A 16,501-nucleotide genomic window follows, 5' to 3' on the forward strand; every position below is an offset into this window, starting at 1 on the left:
TATCAATAAAACTAGCATAATTCGTTGAAATTATCGAAAGGGCTCAGCTTTGCGGTCTCTGATGGAGGTCTAGTATTTGATTCGACGACAATGGAAGATATTGTTTGAATCTGCTCGCAAAATCAGACATTGTATTAATAGCCTTACCATTATCAGAACAAAAACTCGAACTCTTCCCATATTCCAATAACCCCACTCTCCAATAATCTGGAATTTTCAAATATCGATTGTAAATCGCTAACGCGATCGCAGGATGCGGATTGCTCCTCCTGAGATGAAACATTTCATTAAAATCAACAAACAACACAAAAAGTTTAACCAATCCCCTGTTCTAAGAAGAAAACAAACCTTTGTTTTTCATTCAAAACCTTGCTCCACCAAAGAATGGATTCAACAAAATCCTTCTCCAATCTCGAAGAATCAATAAGAACAAGACTCAACAAGGGCATACAAGCGTCTATCGAATAAGGCTTTCTCGATACCCAAGGCTTAGCAGCTGATCGTTGAATGGCATCTAATATGTCATAGTTAACATATGTATTCATCTTTTTGGAACAATCCTCATTAACTCCAATTGGATAGTCATTCAATTCAAGCCTAACCAGTTCATCAACATTCCCCTACCAATTATGTAACAAATAAATACACAACATATTGTAAAGGTTCTAAACAAACATGCACCTTACCTTTAAAATCAAATTCGGCAATAAATAAACGAATTTGGTTAGCTGAATATGAAGAAATGGTATGACATAAGGGGCCATTTCAGCAAAAGAAGGCCTGGAATATTCTTCAACATTATCACTACCATAAGCTGACATAATCTGTCTCTTAACCATCTCCTGTCTAAGCAAAACATAATAGAGAGTTAATAATAATCTTCAAAGTTTTAATTTCTAAGTTCTTAAACAAGAATTACCCAATAAATTGAAGCTTGACATCTGGAAAAAGGACCTTGAGCTTATAATACAGAACCTTATCATCTTTCTGATTTTCAGGAACAAAGAAATGAAAAGAAACCAGATCTGAACAATTTGTGCTTGACAGAGTTGAGTTAATAAGAACTGTAAAGACTTGAATATTGATACAGTCCATCCATGATACAATGTTTATTGATGTTCCTTTACTGGTATCAATCTTAAAAGAAACAAAAACAGAAACAGTCAATTGTTGTGAATGAACAAACAAACGAACGAAAGAGATGAAAAATTGAACTTACGGATGTGGATATGTTGGATTGGTAAGGGACCCATTTTCTCAGAGGATCGAACGGGTCCCGGAAATGGGTCGCCGGAAGAAACTGGAGGAAGGCGAGGGATAGGACAAAACATAAGGCCAAAAGCTGCCATACGATGCTTGGGGCAGGACCCGTATAAGATGACCCGTTGGCTGCCGGAGATGATAACGGGTCGTTAGTAGAAGATCGAGATGATCTTCTCCGGTGAGTAGAACTTGACGGAGAGGTTGAAGAAGACATTTGACTTTGAAGTTTTTTGAGAAACAGAGTAAGGTTTAATTAATGATTTTATAGTTTTTTATTATTATCAAATAAAATATAATTTATGTTTCTCTCAATAAAAAAAACTATTGAATTTTCTTTGTGATATAATTATTTTTTTAATTGAAAGTTTTTTTTTATTTATCAAATTTAATTTTGTGTTATATTTTATTTGATGCATTTTTTCTCCGAATCATTTAAATTTTTCATCCCAAAATTTAAAATATAAATAAATTTCCAAGTTGTTTATGGGTCGTTTGTACCTCGTACCAACCGATTAACTTAGTCAAGGTCGATCCCGAACTATCATACTAATACATTTTTAAATTAACTATCTCGCATTAGCATTAGTATTAGTATTAGCAAGGTTTCTTCACTGTAATACATATAAATTAATTTTCTTATTTATAAATCAATAAAATAGATAATAAAAATTAAATAAAAAAGATTTAACTCATAATAATGACTATTAATAATTAATAAATTTGAGCTTTATAAATAAACTTTTTACTATAGTTGGGTTGCCCTATTCGACTCTCATATTAGTATAAGTGATTATCTCTCGAGTTCGTGTTTATCTTATTTTTAAGAGCGAAAAAAAAATGAACTTATCAGATCTAAAATTTTTATTTTTTAATAAAGAGTAATTAAAATTAATTTTTCACTTTAAAGTCTTATTACATCAATCATAATTTCTATGAATTTCTCATTTTCTAGCTATATAATATAAACAATTTTTCCTACCATTTAGTAGAGATTTTCTGACATTATTTAATTGAGTTTTTTTTACATGGTTGTATTTCGTCATTTATCACTAAGCTCTTTAAAATTATTCTGGAAAAATTACAAGATTAATAAATATATTTTTTAAATTACAATTATTACAAATTTGTAATATTATTTAACATCTAAATTTTCATTAGTTATTTAATTTTATAATTTAATTTTTTATATATGTATTTATTTATTTAAATTAATGATATTTTTGTTTAATATTATAGGTGAATATAAAAATATAATATACTTTAGGTATGAATATAAAATTTTGATGATACAATAAGGGCAAAAATATGAATTCTCTCATATAAAACACAGCCTGTAAAAAGTAGAGATTCCGATCATCTGAAAATAGAGATAGCCAGCCATCTTCATCTTCTTCATTAGCTCTGTTTCAGTTATTGTGGCTGCCATGGAATGTGCTTCATCTCCAATTAGCCGTGTATTTCGACTCAGCTCCAACTTCATCACTAGAAGCTCATATCTCCAAACTACTTCTTCTGTCTCTCGTCCTCTTCTTCCCCGCCGGCGAGCTTTCGGTTTTCGCTTCCATACCCAACACTTCAATCGCTTCCATCTCTCCTCCTCTCTTTCAGATCCTTCCCAGAACAATTCATCTCATGAACTTGCTATTCTTCTCGAAGTTGAAGGGTACTGATTAATTATCTCTTTCTCTTCCATTTTCTACTCGCATTTACATATTTGGCTGCAAATTGAAACAGGGTTGATTCTATTGTTGACTTAGGATTGAAGTATTCTGAGAAAGACCACACATTTGAGGCACATTTTATCTTCCCTTTTAATGTATAAGTTTTTTTCAGGGTGCTAATGGATGTTCATCGCATGGGCAACCGCAAAGCCTTCAATATAGGTGTGCTTGAATGTTGTGAAAAAAACACATTATGGAGCTAGTTCTGATATCTAAATTTATATTTGAATTTCAGCATTTAAAAAACTAGGGCTGGATTGTGCAAACTGGTCTGAACCTGTCTACTTAGACCTTTTAAGGTGTGATTCTATTCAACTTTAAAGATTAATTGTTTCAAATGATTGATATCTCATTTCTTGCAATGCTTAATTTGGTGAGAATATTTCTTGGTCAATCAACAAGAAGAGACTTTGACTGATTGATTTGATGGGTTGGAACATGTGGATTTCCTTGTTATGAGTAAGATCTATATATTGGGGGCACTTGTTATGATGTTTTTTTTTCAATTTACTAATTCATGTAACTGGTAATGAACTAACTTTGACTATGGATTTTAGTGAAAAGTTTTCCCTTTTAAAATAATAAAATTCTTGGTCATAAGAAACCTTGATTGAAGTCAAATCTGTTTTTTTTATATATATATTTGTAGAAAAGGTCAACATTTAATTAAGAAAATTTAGAATAAACAAATCTGCATATATAATATATATTTATGTTTGACTTGGTTTGGGAAACTGAAGCCTACTATTTAGGCCAAGTAACTATGACTATGAGTAAAAGTCTATAAAAAAATACATAAGTTTTAAGTTTATAGTATGTAAGTTGGTTTGACAAAATATAGAATTGGTGTCAAGAAAGTATTTAAAGACTATTTTAACCTTATAATGATGTAATTTGATTAATTTGTAGGGTTAGATGTTCTTACTAGATTACTGAGTAAGTTTTTCACTTACCAAATTAAGCCAGAAGTTGTAAATTAATTTGAGTTGAATCTAAATAATTATTTGATTTTATATAACACTTATCAAATGATTTAATTCTAATAAGTACCTTAATCATTTAGATTTGGAGATAAATTCTTTATCTTTGCTGTAAAAAAATGCTTTATCACACTCATTACAATTTTACTCTAAAGTATGGTGGTTGAATTCTCTACTTGGTTTTTTGCAGACAGAGTGTTGGTGATGAGGAAAGGATGGTGATATTATACTTCAACAAGGTGAACTGATTATTTTTGTTACATTTTAACATACACACTTTAAATAGGTTTTCACCGTGTGCTTACTCTTTGTAATTCATTTCTCAGACTGGTTGGCCTACATCCCTACCAACAAATGAGAAACAATCATTCACGAAAAATGTTCTTAAAGAGAAGGTACATTGAAAACACTGACTGCACAATTGTGGAGCTTTAATACATGCATGTGTAGGACGTGAGAAGAAAAATTCTTAAATTTGAAGTTCTGAATTTGCAAGAGAAATAACAAATGGCATGCGTTTTTTTAGTAAATCGTGTACTTTAGAAAAAGGATTTTTTGCTTGCTGCTGCATCCTGAGCTTTTAATTTGATTTTTATTTGCAGAAAAATGCTTTGGATGATTTAGTCATCTCAAAAGATCTACCTTTAAGACCTGGTGCAGAAGAGTAAGTTCCTAGTCATTGTTAAGTTTAACAAGTTGTTTGATAACACTGAAAATTAAGTATTTGATGTATTAAGTGAATTAATAGTTTAAAGTATCATAAAAAGTAAATTTTACATCTAATTTTAAGTACTTAAAAATCTAACACTTATTTACAGTTGTTCTTACTGTATTAAGTGATTTACTGAATTTTGTTAAAAATCAGCTTAACAAGCTATCAAACATTCCTCTTGTTGAGTCTCCTAATTTGACTAAGAACTGAATTGTGTAGAGGGGTTTGTCTTGGTGTTTCAGGTGATCCCTGTCTGAAACTTCTACTCATAATTCAACTAAAAAATTCAATTTTTGTCCTTCATTGTTTAGGTGGCATCATTATTAACTCACGACAAAATCTATAATGTCATTTTTTTACAGTTTTATTGATGACGCACTGAGGGAAGATGTGCCTGTGATTATGATTACAGCCTATAGTAAGAGTGGTGAAAACATAGCAAGGTTTGTTTCTCTATTGCTGCCAAAAAGTTGTTTTCCACTTCATTCATAGAAAATGCAGTTGTGTCAGTAAAAGCCGACTTGAATGATAATACACTTTTCAGATCCATTATTGAAAAGCTTGGGCATGAAAGAATGTCCAAGTTAAAGATGATTGTTGGAAAGAAAGAAGTCGAAAACAGTTTCTATGGTCAACTTGTGCTTGGCAAAGGTGTATCTGATAGTTTGGACGAACAGTTAGCTAGACAAGTAACAAAAGCAGGTTCATTTCTAGTTCTGTCTAGCTAACTATTATCCGACTGAATCGTGTAATTGATTACTTTCTTTTCTTATTCTTGCTGACACAAAACTAAAGCTGCCGCTGAGAAACAAAGAATTGCAGAGGAAGTTGCAGCGTTGCTGAAGCTGAGTGTGGATATTGATACAAGCTCTACTGAAAGGTACACATATTAATAGTATTGTAAATATGAGTTAAAAATCATTTGGTTCTAAATTGTAATAAAACTGATTGAATTGTAATCCATAATTGCAGCTTGCAGGAAATTGTGGCTGGACTACGTGCAGGGGCTGAGTATGGTGAGGTCCCAGTTTCGAATTGTGTTCTTATTGCGGGCAGCCAATTGGGGGTTTATGGAGCTGAGCGAATAGGGATGCCCTGCGTAGTTCTGCGCAGCAGGTGCGATTATTTTAACATGAAGACACCCTTTTTTTATTTGAAAAAATCGCAAAATGGATTTGTCAATCATGAACTACTCCCATGTTTACTTATGGTTTGTTGTTGGTAGTTTGACAGCTAGAGCCGAGTTTCCATCAGCAAGCGCTGTAATGGATGGGTTTGGAGGCGCAGATCTTTCAATATCAAGATTGCGTAACAGACGTGAGTTATGATTGTTCATGTAAGAGATGTTATTAAATATTAACCATTCATTTGGCTTGTCTAGAATGAAATTATTTTACAACATTTGTTTATTTATGTATATTCTAAGAAAAACTGATACAGAACCTTGTGTATTTGAGTCTTCATTTTCAGAAAATAAAATGTACATTCTGTGCTTTTTTGACTCCTCACAGTCACAATTGTTCGGAACTATAGTTGATTGCTTCTTTACCCAAAATGTTGGGGCTTAAGTATCTGGTCCACTTTCGGTTGTTGTAATATTCGAAGAAGACTCCTCGTGAATTGAACTTGAAAGTATGTTTGTCTGAGGTGTTTGATTTCTGAAGCTATGTGAGTTAAGTGGTGGATGCGGCCTATTATTTGTTTGATGGCCTTGAGCAGCTTCGGCTAACTTCCTTAGAAGGTTCATTACGCTAGGAAGGAATCTGGCCGAGATGGAAAGAATCCCAGCTAGCTGCAATCACAAAGAAAACAAAATAGAATAAACTATGGGTGGTCATTTGACCCGAATAATCGTCAACCAAACTCTTAATCCATTTAAACTGCTAAACCGGTTATTTTAATGTTCAAACTGAGAGACTTAAGCCTACCAAAGGACATCTTTTCTATACTATATTTCATTAAGTTAAATCTTATAACTAGTTCTTTTTTTAATGATTTATTTTCAAAAGAATATACAAATATTTGAATTAACCAATTACTCCGAAAAGAAGTAGGGCCGATTATAAATATTGGATTTAGTGTTACAGAATTATTTTTTTGGATACCTGTTTTGTTAAACAAAAACAAGCTCGAATATGTAAAAAAAATATACTTACAGCACCATGGCGAAAATCTCCTGCAATGTCCATTTCTACCCACAAGGCCTTGGACAACAAATATGCAACAAATAAAGCCATCAAGTATAAAGGATTCCTGTTTCAATGATAAAAATAAGTCTGTAAGAAAATTAGTATATACAAAGATTTGGACGGTTTATTTACATAACCTCTAAATACTCTATACTGTATTTGACTTTTTGTAAAAATATATTTTTTCATTATATATGTATACCATTTGAATAAATCATCTTTCCATAACTTAATTTAATCATAACAAGGTTATTTGAATAACCCATAACCGAACAAGGCCACTATAATAATGTACAGCATAAAAATACCTCAAAAGAATCATGAATTCGTTAAATCCGAGGATTGCAATAGCAAAAATAGCCCATGGGGGAGGTAACCAGTTGTTGTTCCTCTTATTTGCCTCCTGAAAGCCAAATTATTACTATTAATATTACATAATCATCATGACCTTTATGTAGTATACATATGACCTGAACATACAAAAAGTTGAGATTTTTATGTTTTAATTCAAAAGAAAAATGTGTGTAATCTTTAATATAGGCAAAGTCAAATCGAGAATTTTGATCTCAACCATCACCGCAACTGAGGCTTAGGGGAATTCTTGCAGAACAAAATTTACAACTGTTTGAATAAATATATAATTATACAAAAATTAAACTAATAACTAAAATGATCTATAAATATTTATAATATTATGAAATGAATAAAAATTAACTTAAAATTATTACATCTATGCATAGAACTTACCTGTGCAGAAATAGCCTGAGTTACCATATACTCTGTCTCAGTCTTAAACTGCCTCCACAAAGATTTGCATTGAACTGGAGTAATCAGTGTGTTTTCTAGGTTAACCTGCTTTTACAGTTCTCATTTAGTTAGAATAATAATAAACCAATCAAAATTTATAATTTTTAATAGTTAATTTGAAGTCTGAACCTCCTCCCAAGAGCTTGAGGCAAGAGGATCTGTAGATTCACCACCAATGTTTCTACTACTTTGAGAAGAAACAGTAATAACTGCTCCATCCATAAGAGATGAGGACAGTATATTCTCTATCTTATCCGGTTTTTCATCCAAACGAATTGCAGCCATCACGGATAACAGCTTAAGTGACTGCGTCAATTTCATCATTCAGTTCAGACCAAAAGAAAAAGAAGAGGATAGCAATTTTCTTCTCCTATTAATATGAATTATTGTTACCGCTATGCGAGCATCCATTGTGATTGTTCTGATATCTTCTTGTCCAGTCCAAGCTCTTGGCATTGAATCATTATCATGGTTGAAAACCATAGAAAACCTATATTTAATCATGTAGTTGGCAATATTGGTAAATATAAAAGAAGCTTTTAACTGTAATTATAGCCATTTTTCAGTTATGCAAGTGAAACCTGTCTTTCATAAGAATAAGAACTTTCCCGGCTTTCTCCCTAGCTTTTTTCTCCACCAATCTTCTTGCATATTCTCTCAAACTTTGCACTATTTTATTAGCTGTTGCTTCTTCTAATTCAAATCCAGTAACAGTAGATAAAAAATCTGACACTGCAGCTTCAGTTTCTCGTCTTAGAAGCTTCCTTATTGTAGTCCACGTTTCTTTACCACCAGACTCCAAAAGGGATTCCACGGGGGCAATTAAAGCTTTATCAAGTTGTTTCTGCAATGAGGTAGAAATTTAGAAGGAAATTGTAAAATCAATTTTCATATTTTACTAAATTTGCTTCAAGAAAAACCTCTATCCCCAAAATAAAAGAAAAAGGAAATATAAGTTTACAACATCCAACTTTCCCCCACTTTAATCAAAGTATTCTTAGTGGGAATCAAACCTCTTAGTTCAAGGATAGGATAAATCTTATCAAGATGGAAATTACCTCAAAAGTTATTATTTATTTTTAAAAATTTTGAAAATTAAAATGGTAAACAAACAAAATAAAATGAAATGAATTCATACAAAATGAAATAAATAAGTTGAGAAATGATAAGATCATAATCCTAGTAACATCGTCCTTCCATATAAAGCTCACCAAACTCACTCCCACAAATGTGGCTTACCAGAACAAGACAGACAATCAAATCTCAAACTGACATAAACATGATCTTATGATTCTTATCAGTCCCGAAGGATGGCTGAAAATTACCTCAAAGCTTGTAACAATTTCAGCTATTTTTTCACCACGAACAGATGATGCATGGGCCTCAATATCACGTTGAAGCTTTTCACGGACTTTTTTGGCATCCCAGTTGGCTTGACGTACTAGTGCATCTGAAATTTGGAAGGAAAAAAAAAAGATTATGAAAATAATCAACAATTATATAGAGTTGCAAATATATCAAAATGAACAGTTTATGTGAGTAAACTATAAAGAAAATGGTCATTTCCTTTAATTTATCTAAACAACACAAAGTTCTAATAACAGTCACAACATTGAATAGATAATAGACTTGTGAAATCTTAGGTCTTGCTTCATGTGGGTCATTTAGTTCCATTTCAAATAACCTACTATCCAATCATCAATCTATTCATCGATCGTCCACCATAATACCCTCTATTTAAAAATAAATAAATTTAATTTTTTATATATATACCCCAATAACTTTTTACCCAAATAACCTGATTTTCAATAATCTATGTCAAACAAGATTACTTGAACATAACCACTCGGTTATTTAAATAACCATAGACCAAAAAGGCCTTAGACTCAACCATTCCATGTTAGTAACATTGCCATAACAGCAGTCCAAAAGCTCAAGCAAAACAGATTGATGAATGAATAACTATAAATTTGCTACTCCTTGTATAACAAAATAATTTTGCTAACAATATTTCTTACAGAAGGAACTAAAACCATGGCCAAAAAATGGTAGATGATTATGGTACCTGCAGAATTCTGGTCAAACTCAAGAATACAATCTTGACTGCAGTTGCGGATGGCTGCAGCAAATCCCACACCTCTATGCAGTACTTGTTCAAGGCCAATTTTAAAACTTTCAAGAGCTTTAGCACGAAAATGCCCCAACAAGGTGATATAAGTAGGATGTACTAACTGCATTAGAAGCAAAACAAATGAGTGATTTTGCCATAGGTAAATAAGAAGGATGTACAAGAAGACTTGGGATAAGATGTAGAAGATAGAAACCCTTATAACTAACTACCTAAGCTACCGTAGGGCCAGTTGTATTCCTCTTAGTGACTTGTCAGCAGTTAAGCCAAGTTTTATATAGTTAGAGAGGCATTCTGGTAATAGGTATGAATAGATTTACAAAATGTAATTCTGAGAACAAGACTGATGGAATTCATTGATATTGCAGATGCACAACATTTCCATTCCACTAGCTAATTATCATTGTAAAATGGAGTTATCATACATATGAAAATAAATCTACTTCTATCACCAAAAACAAACAAATGTCGCTAGAGCAGCAAGATACATATTTTTGCTACAATAAAACTTGTACACAAACAACACTAAGGCTATTTTTGGTTCGGATGGATTTGGAATTGGAGATAAATCCATTGTCTGTCTCATCAGTTAGTAAGGAATTGAAATTGGAATTAGAATTCTAATCGAATTGAAATTTGAGATGTATACGTTTATAAGTTTCAATTTCAAGATTCTCACTTCGGAATTGCAATTATATGATTTCTCCAAATATAAGATGTGAATTATATATTAATTTTACTTCTTGTAGAATTGGAATTAAAATTCTGATTACAGTTCCAATTACAATTATACACATAAACATAGCCTAAAAATATTGTGAAACGTGAACTTGGATTCCTATGGACTATGGCATGGCAATAAATCTTTCGATAAAGTTCACCTTAATTACAGCCATAAATATATTTGGACCAAACATGAAAAACATACTTTACCTGTAATGCTTTTGATTCTAGTTCTTCCCGCTTAGCATTTCTCACCCGTTCGTCAAAAAAGAAGGCCTCCCTATCATATCTATATGAAACAAAATATGATATCCATCAAAATGGGGAATCTGAAACTGGAAGCCCATTATAGGAAAATAGAGAATCAAAGCACATCAGGTACATACAATTTATTTAGACAAGAGCGATTAACTAAACATTAACACAGTGAAATTACCCCCTTATCATTTTATCCACATTTTGAAACCTTAAACTCAGTCACCCACCCACAGTAGCTCAAGTGAATAGGGTTTTGGACTTGGGGTTGAGGTCTACAGTTCGAATATCAATCAAAGCTCTTTGATTTTTGCCCAAAAATATAAAAGCACTTTGATTGAAGTGAGTGTTCATGTGGGTGGAATGTTGTGCTAGCCTCTTCTAGGGATTATACCCTGGTTAAAAATAAAAGAAAAGGAAAAACTTGAACTCAGTTTCTCATAGACTTCAGCTCTCAATAAAATGTAAATTAAGATGGCTTAGTCTTTTGCTTTAAGATGATATCTTATGTCAACTCAACTTTACCAAGCAACATTTGCCAACTAATTAGATTTAACATCTGAGATCATAACGTTTTTCTAATTTTTATGAAGTGGACATTTTTGGAATGGATTATGCATTATGCAGATTTTGAAGTGATTTTGTGATGTTACAACATTAAATAAACTGAAGAAAGTTCAATCTATGAATAATATGTGATTATTGACATAGAATAAACCAAACTAACAGTTAAAATAACATTATCTAGAGGTGTTTGTGACTAATAATCTGCAATAGCCAAAATGTTTAGAAAAGTCAATCGTGCAGAGACATTAATTCCGCTAAGGTACTCTCTACGTTTCAATTTAAGTGAGGTCTTTCCAAAAATAAAAAATTTGCTACCTATTATACTAAAATAAATCCCACCCTTAAATAAGAAAATAAGAATAATATATGGTACACGTTTTAGTCACTTGATAATCATGATGTGATGATTAGACTTAGAGCTTACTCAAATTGAAACACCGCAATCTTTCAAAGTGCTCAAATAAATTGAAATGAAGGGAGTGAAAAAATAAAAAATAAAAAATAAAGTGGACTTTGCAAGTAAATAAGCTGATTGAAGATCAAAGGAAACAGTTTCATGACCTAAAGAACATGCCTGTATAAAATTGACATATCCTCTTATTGTATATTCCAGCATATTATTTACAAACTTACTCAGAAAGATAGGTCTCCAAGATAGAACTGATCTTCTTTCCAAAACCTGCCACTATTCCAGCTTGAACATTTTGTTCCAATGCCAGCCAACCCTGCATCAACAAGAATCTATAGATATGAAAAGAGTTATCACCCAACACCCCCTGTCCCAGACAATAAAAAATAAAATACACAGCAAAACCAAACAATAAAAAGATCCTGAGACTGAAAATATAAAATGTTCGTTATGATCCAAAATGTCAATTTAACTAGAAAAAATATGCACATATTACCTCATCAGTAGTCAAATGGCTCAGTTTTTCATCAGCAATCTCCTCACAACGGACAGTTGCAACCATGACCTAAGAAAGGAAGTGCTCTTACAAAATCAATACACCTTTCCCGAAACTAGTATGTATATACATATATACACACAAAAAAATAAAGTGCAACCTTATGAGCAGGGAGATCTAGATCCTTATTTTCTTTTATCACTTTCCAGATTTGTTGTGCACTGAAGGGAAAACCTGAAGCAGGCACAGCACCTCGCCGATCACCTGCAAGTCCTCGAGGCGCAATCGAATGGAAAAAGTGCTGCCTTAATTGAGCTACCTGTATAAACCCCACATGGAGTAGAAAGCTTTTTAAGTTCTTGTCAATCCACACAGCTACTGTAAAGCTTTTAACGTTAAATTTAATTCCCAAAGAAGCTCATTTATAAGATTTTAACAACATTTCATGCTATATAAATTTTGCATGGTTGCATACCAAGGTAAGATATTGTACATGCATAAAAAGAAGCCTACCATGGAGGTATCTCAAAAAGTCCAAATATATTGTTTAACTTAGGTATAAGATATTAACTTAAACAAACATATACCGCAAATCTCATAAATCACGCAAATGGGACTAGTGGCATTCTAAATATGAAGTGGCAGCTGCATATAAACCCAAAAGGTAATGAGGATGTTTAATATTTCAAGAACCACCTGCTCTTTGAACTGTTCCTCCTTCTCCTCGTAGCTTGACAATGCAGTGACTTCTACCTTAGGAAGAAAGAACCAAGTAATAGGGAGGAAAATTATCAGATAGGTGATAGATAGACTTGGCGTGAAAAAACAACATGACAACCAAAATAAAAGCACTCTAGTTAGTGTGAGGAAGTGTAGAAATTACTAACATTGAAAAAATCACTAAGAGGTGTGTCCTTGTGAGCTTGAGGCTTTGATATTGTATCCCAAATCTGAAAAAAAAAAGTGCAATAATGAGGGCCAGTAATGCATAGCCTTGGGTGATCTAAAGGTAGAATGATAAAAAAAAACTAAAATAATAAAAAGAACTGAAGTATAACTATTTGGAAACAAGTAAATTGATTCTTATTGTTGAGTAAAGTAAAGAATTTTGTTCTTCGTTACTGACTACTAAATTCAAATTAAATCTTTGTTGAAGAGCATTATATTTAATTATTATTTTATTTTTGTCTCTATTTTATAACCTAAAATATAAATGATGAAAATATTTTAATCATTCAATAGTGAGATCTCCTTTTTTAATTATTAATTACATACATTAGAAAATGTTGTCTTTCAATGAGAAGGTATTTGCCTTGCACCTTCCAAATTAGCTAAACGAACTTATTTGGAAAGTGTTTTTTTAATGGATACACAGATTAATTCCAATGAGATTTTTGCCAATTTATTTTTGTTTGATAAGGAAGTGAGATTTTGGATAGAAAGCTGGAATTTTTTGCAAGAGTCATAACTATTTGGTGGGAACGATTCCAAATGAAATTTAAGGTGGAAAATTTTGCAGCTCTAAATAACTCCCAAAACGGCATTTTTTAAGCATAGAATTACCTTCTGTATATCTTCCCTCAGAACTGGTTCCAGGTACTCAAGCGGAGTCTACAATAATCAACAAAGTGGATGATTCAAACATCACGAGAAAATCCAACTTTCAAAGAGTAGGACAAATATTGGGTTAATCCGAGAGATATATGCCTTAAATCATACCTTTGTTTTATCCCGAACTACAAATAGAAGGGTTGTTTTGCGTGGACTGAATAATCTCATCATAGCCTAAATTGAAAGAGCCTTTTGTAACTGAAAAATCATCTGTCAAGAAATGGAGAAATCTGTTGATTCTAAAGGAATACCTGAAATACTGTTTTCAACAATGGCTTGTTTGCAGCTTGCTCCCTTCCAATATCATGGCACCACCTGCATTAACACATGAATCATCTAGTCAACTAATTAAAGCCAATGCCAGATGTATTAGAGAAATCAACATGGTCTCTTTGTTTTATCCAAATATTGGATATTGATTTTTTTTCTTGAAGGATATATCTATTTTCATCGTTCCACAGTCTACACGAATGTCGCATCAACTCGGGGAAACATAGACAAAAACAAGTCAAGTACAAGTCATCACATGGGTTGCCATGTGTGAATCATAATGAATACAACATGCATAAAACATCAAAAGAAATATAAAGCCCCCAAAACACACTCAAAGCTCCAGATCAAAAGACTTGAGGTCAAAAAATTTTTTGTGGAAGCATCCAAGCATGATCGGGCATGGCTCTCTTTTTCCCATCATAGTTCATGTAGCTATAAAGTCGGTGCGTCTCTCTATCGAGCCTTGACTTAGATTTTTTTTATTTTTCTTAACAATTCCATCATTGATGCATAAAACTCCCTACTACTTTGCATAAATCCAAAATTGTCTTAAATCCACACTCTAGACCAAAAATTCAGGATTATTAAATGACATAACATAAATACTTACATGTTTATTAGAACAATATCTGAAACCGCCAAAGCAAATAAGGCACTCTGTTTCTCAAATGCAGTATCGTCCTGACATTGACAATTTCACAGCATAATTATAACACGACAGCTAATATCAACAAGGAAATTTTACAAAACATCAGAACTGAAACTCTCTTTACAACCAATCTTATGTTAGATACAGGAATAAGTCATTACCTCCCCTCTTTCCCTGCCATCAGTACCCTCCAAATCCATGACAACTGTGGAAGGCTCGATACCAAGAGCTTTTGCTATCCATATCCCCTTGGTTGTTTGATTCCTGCAATAGTTCAAACATGTCAAATTCCGAAATCTTCAATCTTCAGAATTCAAAATCCCAAGAAATTACAAACCTCCCACTGAGAGCATCCATCTCCCTAAAATTGGTGTAGAAGAGATGATTAAGTAATGTGCTTTTCCCTGTTCATAACAGTTTTGTTGTGTTAGTGTGAAAAGGAATATGATAATGTAGGTACAAGCACAATATGAGACTTAACAAAGAATACAAAGTTTTTTTTTTCAGAAATAATTAGAACTAGCAGGACACCCACAGTTATAGTCTCAGCTTAAACTCAAAACGCTCCCAATGGAATCGAACTCGTCACATTTTGGTCTCTTAAGAGGATTCTTAGCACTGAGCTTTGGTGGGTATTATACAAATTATTTCACAATAACTGTTCTAGATTATTCAACAATTCAGACCCAAGACCCAAACTTTGGACATAAAGTTTAACCAGCTGAAAGCAGCTTGATCAGCAAATTATAATCTAATCTAACGGAAACCCAAAATGATTGAACTTAGTAGGATTACTAAAAAAATCATATGAAAATCCCTTTGAAATCATGATTAATTCAAATAAGCAGCAAACCCAAACCCACATACCACTACTCTGTGGACCCATGATGGCTACAATTGCGTATGACAAACCGCAATCCCCAAGCTTTGCAGTCTTCATGAAGTTATCGAGGCCAGACCGATTAAAATTTCCATCGCCGTCGATCAACTGAGTGGAGCAAGAATCTTCTCCCATAGCTGCCAAATTCAGCAGTAAGATGGACACACAGAGAAGAAGAAGACGATTGAACTGGATTGGAAAGGAAGGGAGAAAAATCAAGCATTCATTAGAAGAGAAGAGAATGGAAGCAATCAAGCATTCATTAGAAGAGAAGAGAATGGAAGCAAATAGAAGAAACAAGTATTATTATTATTACTAGAAGGATGAAGATGGTTTTGCCGCTTCTTTCTTTTTTCTTTTTTGTCGCTTTGTTCTTCAACAAATGAAAGAAAGTAAGAAAAAAATGAATATTAATGGGAATGTGTCCTTTACAAGAAAAGAATAAACAGTAAACAATGTTGACAAATGTTCTTAAAATAATAATAATTTCATTTTAAATAACTCTAATTAATAAATGAAAAAAAAAATAAGATTATTCAGTTTTATTGAGTTTTTAATTAGTTTAATGATTGTAATATCTTTTAATTCAAGTTTTTGAAAAATTAAAATATATATAGATTATGCAAATTTTTAATAAAAAAAAGAGTAGAAATTCAAAAAGAATAATAAGGCCAAAAATTACATAGCCAACTTTATTTTAAAATAAAAAATAATCCAACAAAACTTGTAACCTCATATATACAAGTTTCTAGTTCAAACATGACTTCTACTAATAGCAACACCAACCTATAATTGGATTACCCTATTCTAGGTAAAAAAATCTTGAAAATAAATTTGG

The 16,501-nt window shown here is 32.3% G+C and overlaps 3 protein-coding genes across 3 annotated transcripts; 1 reads left to right on the plus strand and 2 right to left on the minus strand.

Moving 5' to 3' along the window:
- Positions 1–1,488, minus strand: LOC124911838. Its single transcript, XM_047452366.1, has 5 exons — positions 1,220–1,488; positions 920–1,137; positions 687–846; positions 349–620; positions 1–269 (listed from the first exon to the last, which is right to left on the minus strand). The coding sequence occupies exons 1-5, from the start codon at positions 1,475–1,477 to the stop codon at positions 44–46; spliced, it is 1,134 nt and encodes a 377-aa protein (XP_047308322.1). The 5' UTR covers positions 1,478–1,488; the 3' UTR covers positions 1–43.
- A 1,111-nt stretch (positions 1,489–2,599) lies between these two features.
- LOC124911884 (CBBY-like protein) lies at positions 2,600–6,172 on the plus strand. The gene is made up of 11 exons (XM_047452415.1): positions 2,600–2,926; positions 3,097–3,146; positions 3,220–3,283; positions 4,155–4,203; positions 4,291–4,359; positions 4,567–4,628; positions 5,039–5,119; positions 5,221–5,378; positions 5,472–5,556; positions 5,649–5,792; positions 5,902–6,172. The coding sequence occupies exons 1-11, from the start codon at positions 2,688–2,690 to the stop codon at positions 6,002–6,004; spliced, it is 1,104 nt and encodes a 367-aa protein (XP_047308371.1). The 5' UTR covers positions 2,600–2,687; the 3' UTR covers positions 6,005–6,172.
- LOC124911883 (protein ROOT HAIR DEFECTIVE 3 homolog 2) lies at positions 6,004–16,019 on the minus strand. The gene is made up of 23 exons (XM_047452414.1): positions 15,980–16,019; positions 15,651–15,852; positions 15,121–15,187; positions 14,945–15,047; positions 14,745–14,815; positions 14,113–14,176; positions 13,970–14,035; positions 13,814–13,861; positions 13,138–13,200; positions 12,947–13,003; positions 12,411–12,569; positions 12,251–12,319; positions 11,979–12,070; positions 10,734–10,812; positions 9,738–9,903; positions 8,998–9,122; positions 8,254–8,516; positions 8,066–8,162; positions 7,802–7,978; positions 7,613–7,717; positions 7,174–7,268; positions 6,833–6,929; positions 6,004–6,468 (listed from the first exon to the last, which is right to left on the minus strand). Exons 2-23 carry the CDS (start codon positions 15,796–15,798, stop codon positions 6,241–6,243), a joined length of 2,439 nt encoding a protein of 812 aa, XP_047308370.1. The 5' UTR covers positions 15,799–15,852; positions 15,980–16,019; the 3' UTR covers positions 6,004–6,240.
- Positions 16,020–16,501: the final 482 nt, after the last annotated feature.

Source organism: Impatiens glandulifera, chromosome 8 (genome assembly GCF_907164915.1).
Source record: "Impatiens glandulifera chromosome 8, dImpGla2.1, whole genome shotgun sequence".
Taxonomy (NCBI): Eukaryota; Viridiplantae; Streptophyta; class Magnoliopsida; order Ericales; family Balsaminaceae; genus Impatiens; species Impatiens glandulifera.

Coding starts and splice junctions, on each gene's coding strand:
- LOC124911838 (XM_047452366.1), bottom strand. CDS start 1,477: ATGTCTTCTTCAACCTCTCCGTCAAGTTCTACTCACCGGAGAAGATCA. Junction 847..919: donor GTCAAGCTTCAATTTATTGG/GTAATTCTTGTT, acceptor TGTTTTGCTTAG/ACAGGAGATGGTTAAGAGAC. Junction 270..348: donor GTTTTGAATGAAAAACAAAG/GTTTGTTTTCTT, acceptor GTTTCATCTCAG/GAGGAGCAATCCGCATCCTG.
- LOC124911883 (XM_047452414.1), bottom strand. CDS start 15,798: ATGGGAGAAGATTCTTGCTCCACTCAGTTGATCGACGGCGATGGAAAT. Junction 8,163..8,253: donor CTTATTCTTATGAAAGACAG/GTTTCACTTGCA, acceptor GATTAAATATAG/GTTTTCTATGGTTTTCAACC. Junction 7,718..7,801: donor CCTCAAGCTCTTGGGAGGAG/GTTCAGACTTCA, acceptor CTGTAAAAGCAG/GTTAACCTAGAAAACACACT.
- LOC124911884 (XM_047452415.1), top strand. CDS start 2,688: ATGGAATGTGCTTCATCTCCAATTAGCCGTGTATTTCGACTCAGCTCC. Junction 3,284..4,154: donor GTCTACTTAGACCTTTTAAG/GTGTGATTCTAT, acceptor GGTTTTTTGCAG/ACAGAGTGTTGGTGATGAGG. Junction 5,557..5,648: donor GATACAAGCTCTACTGAAAG/GTACACATATTA, acceptor CCATAATTGCAG/CTTGCAGGAAATTGTGGCTG.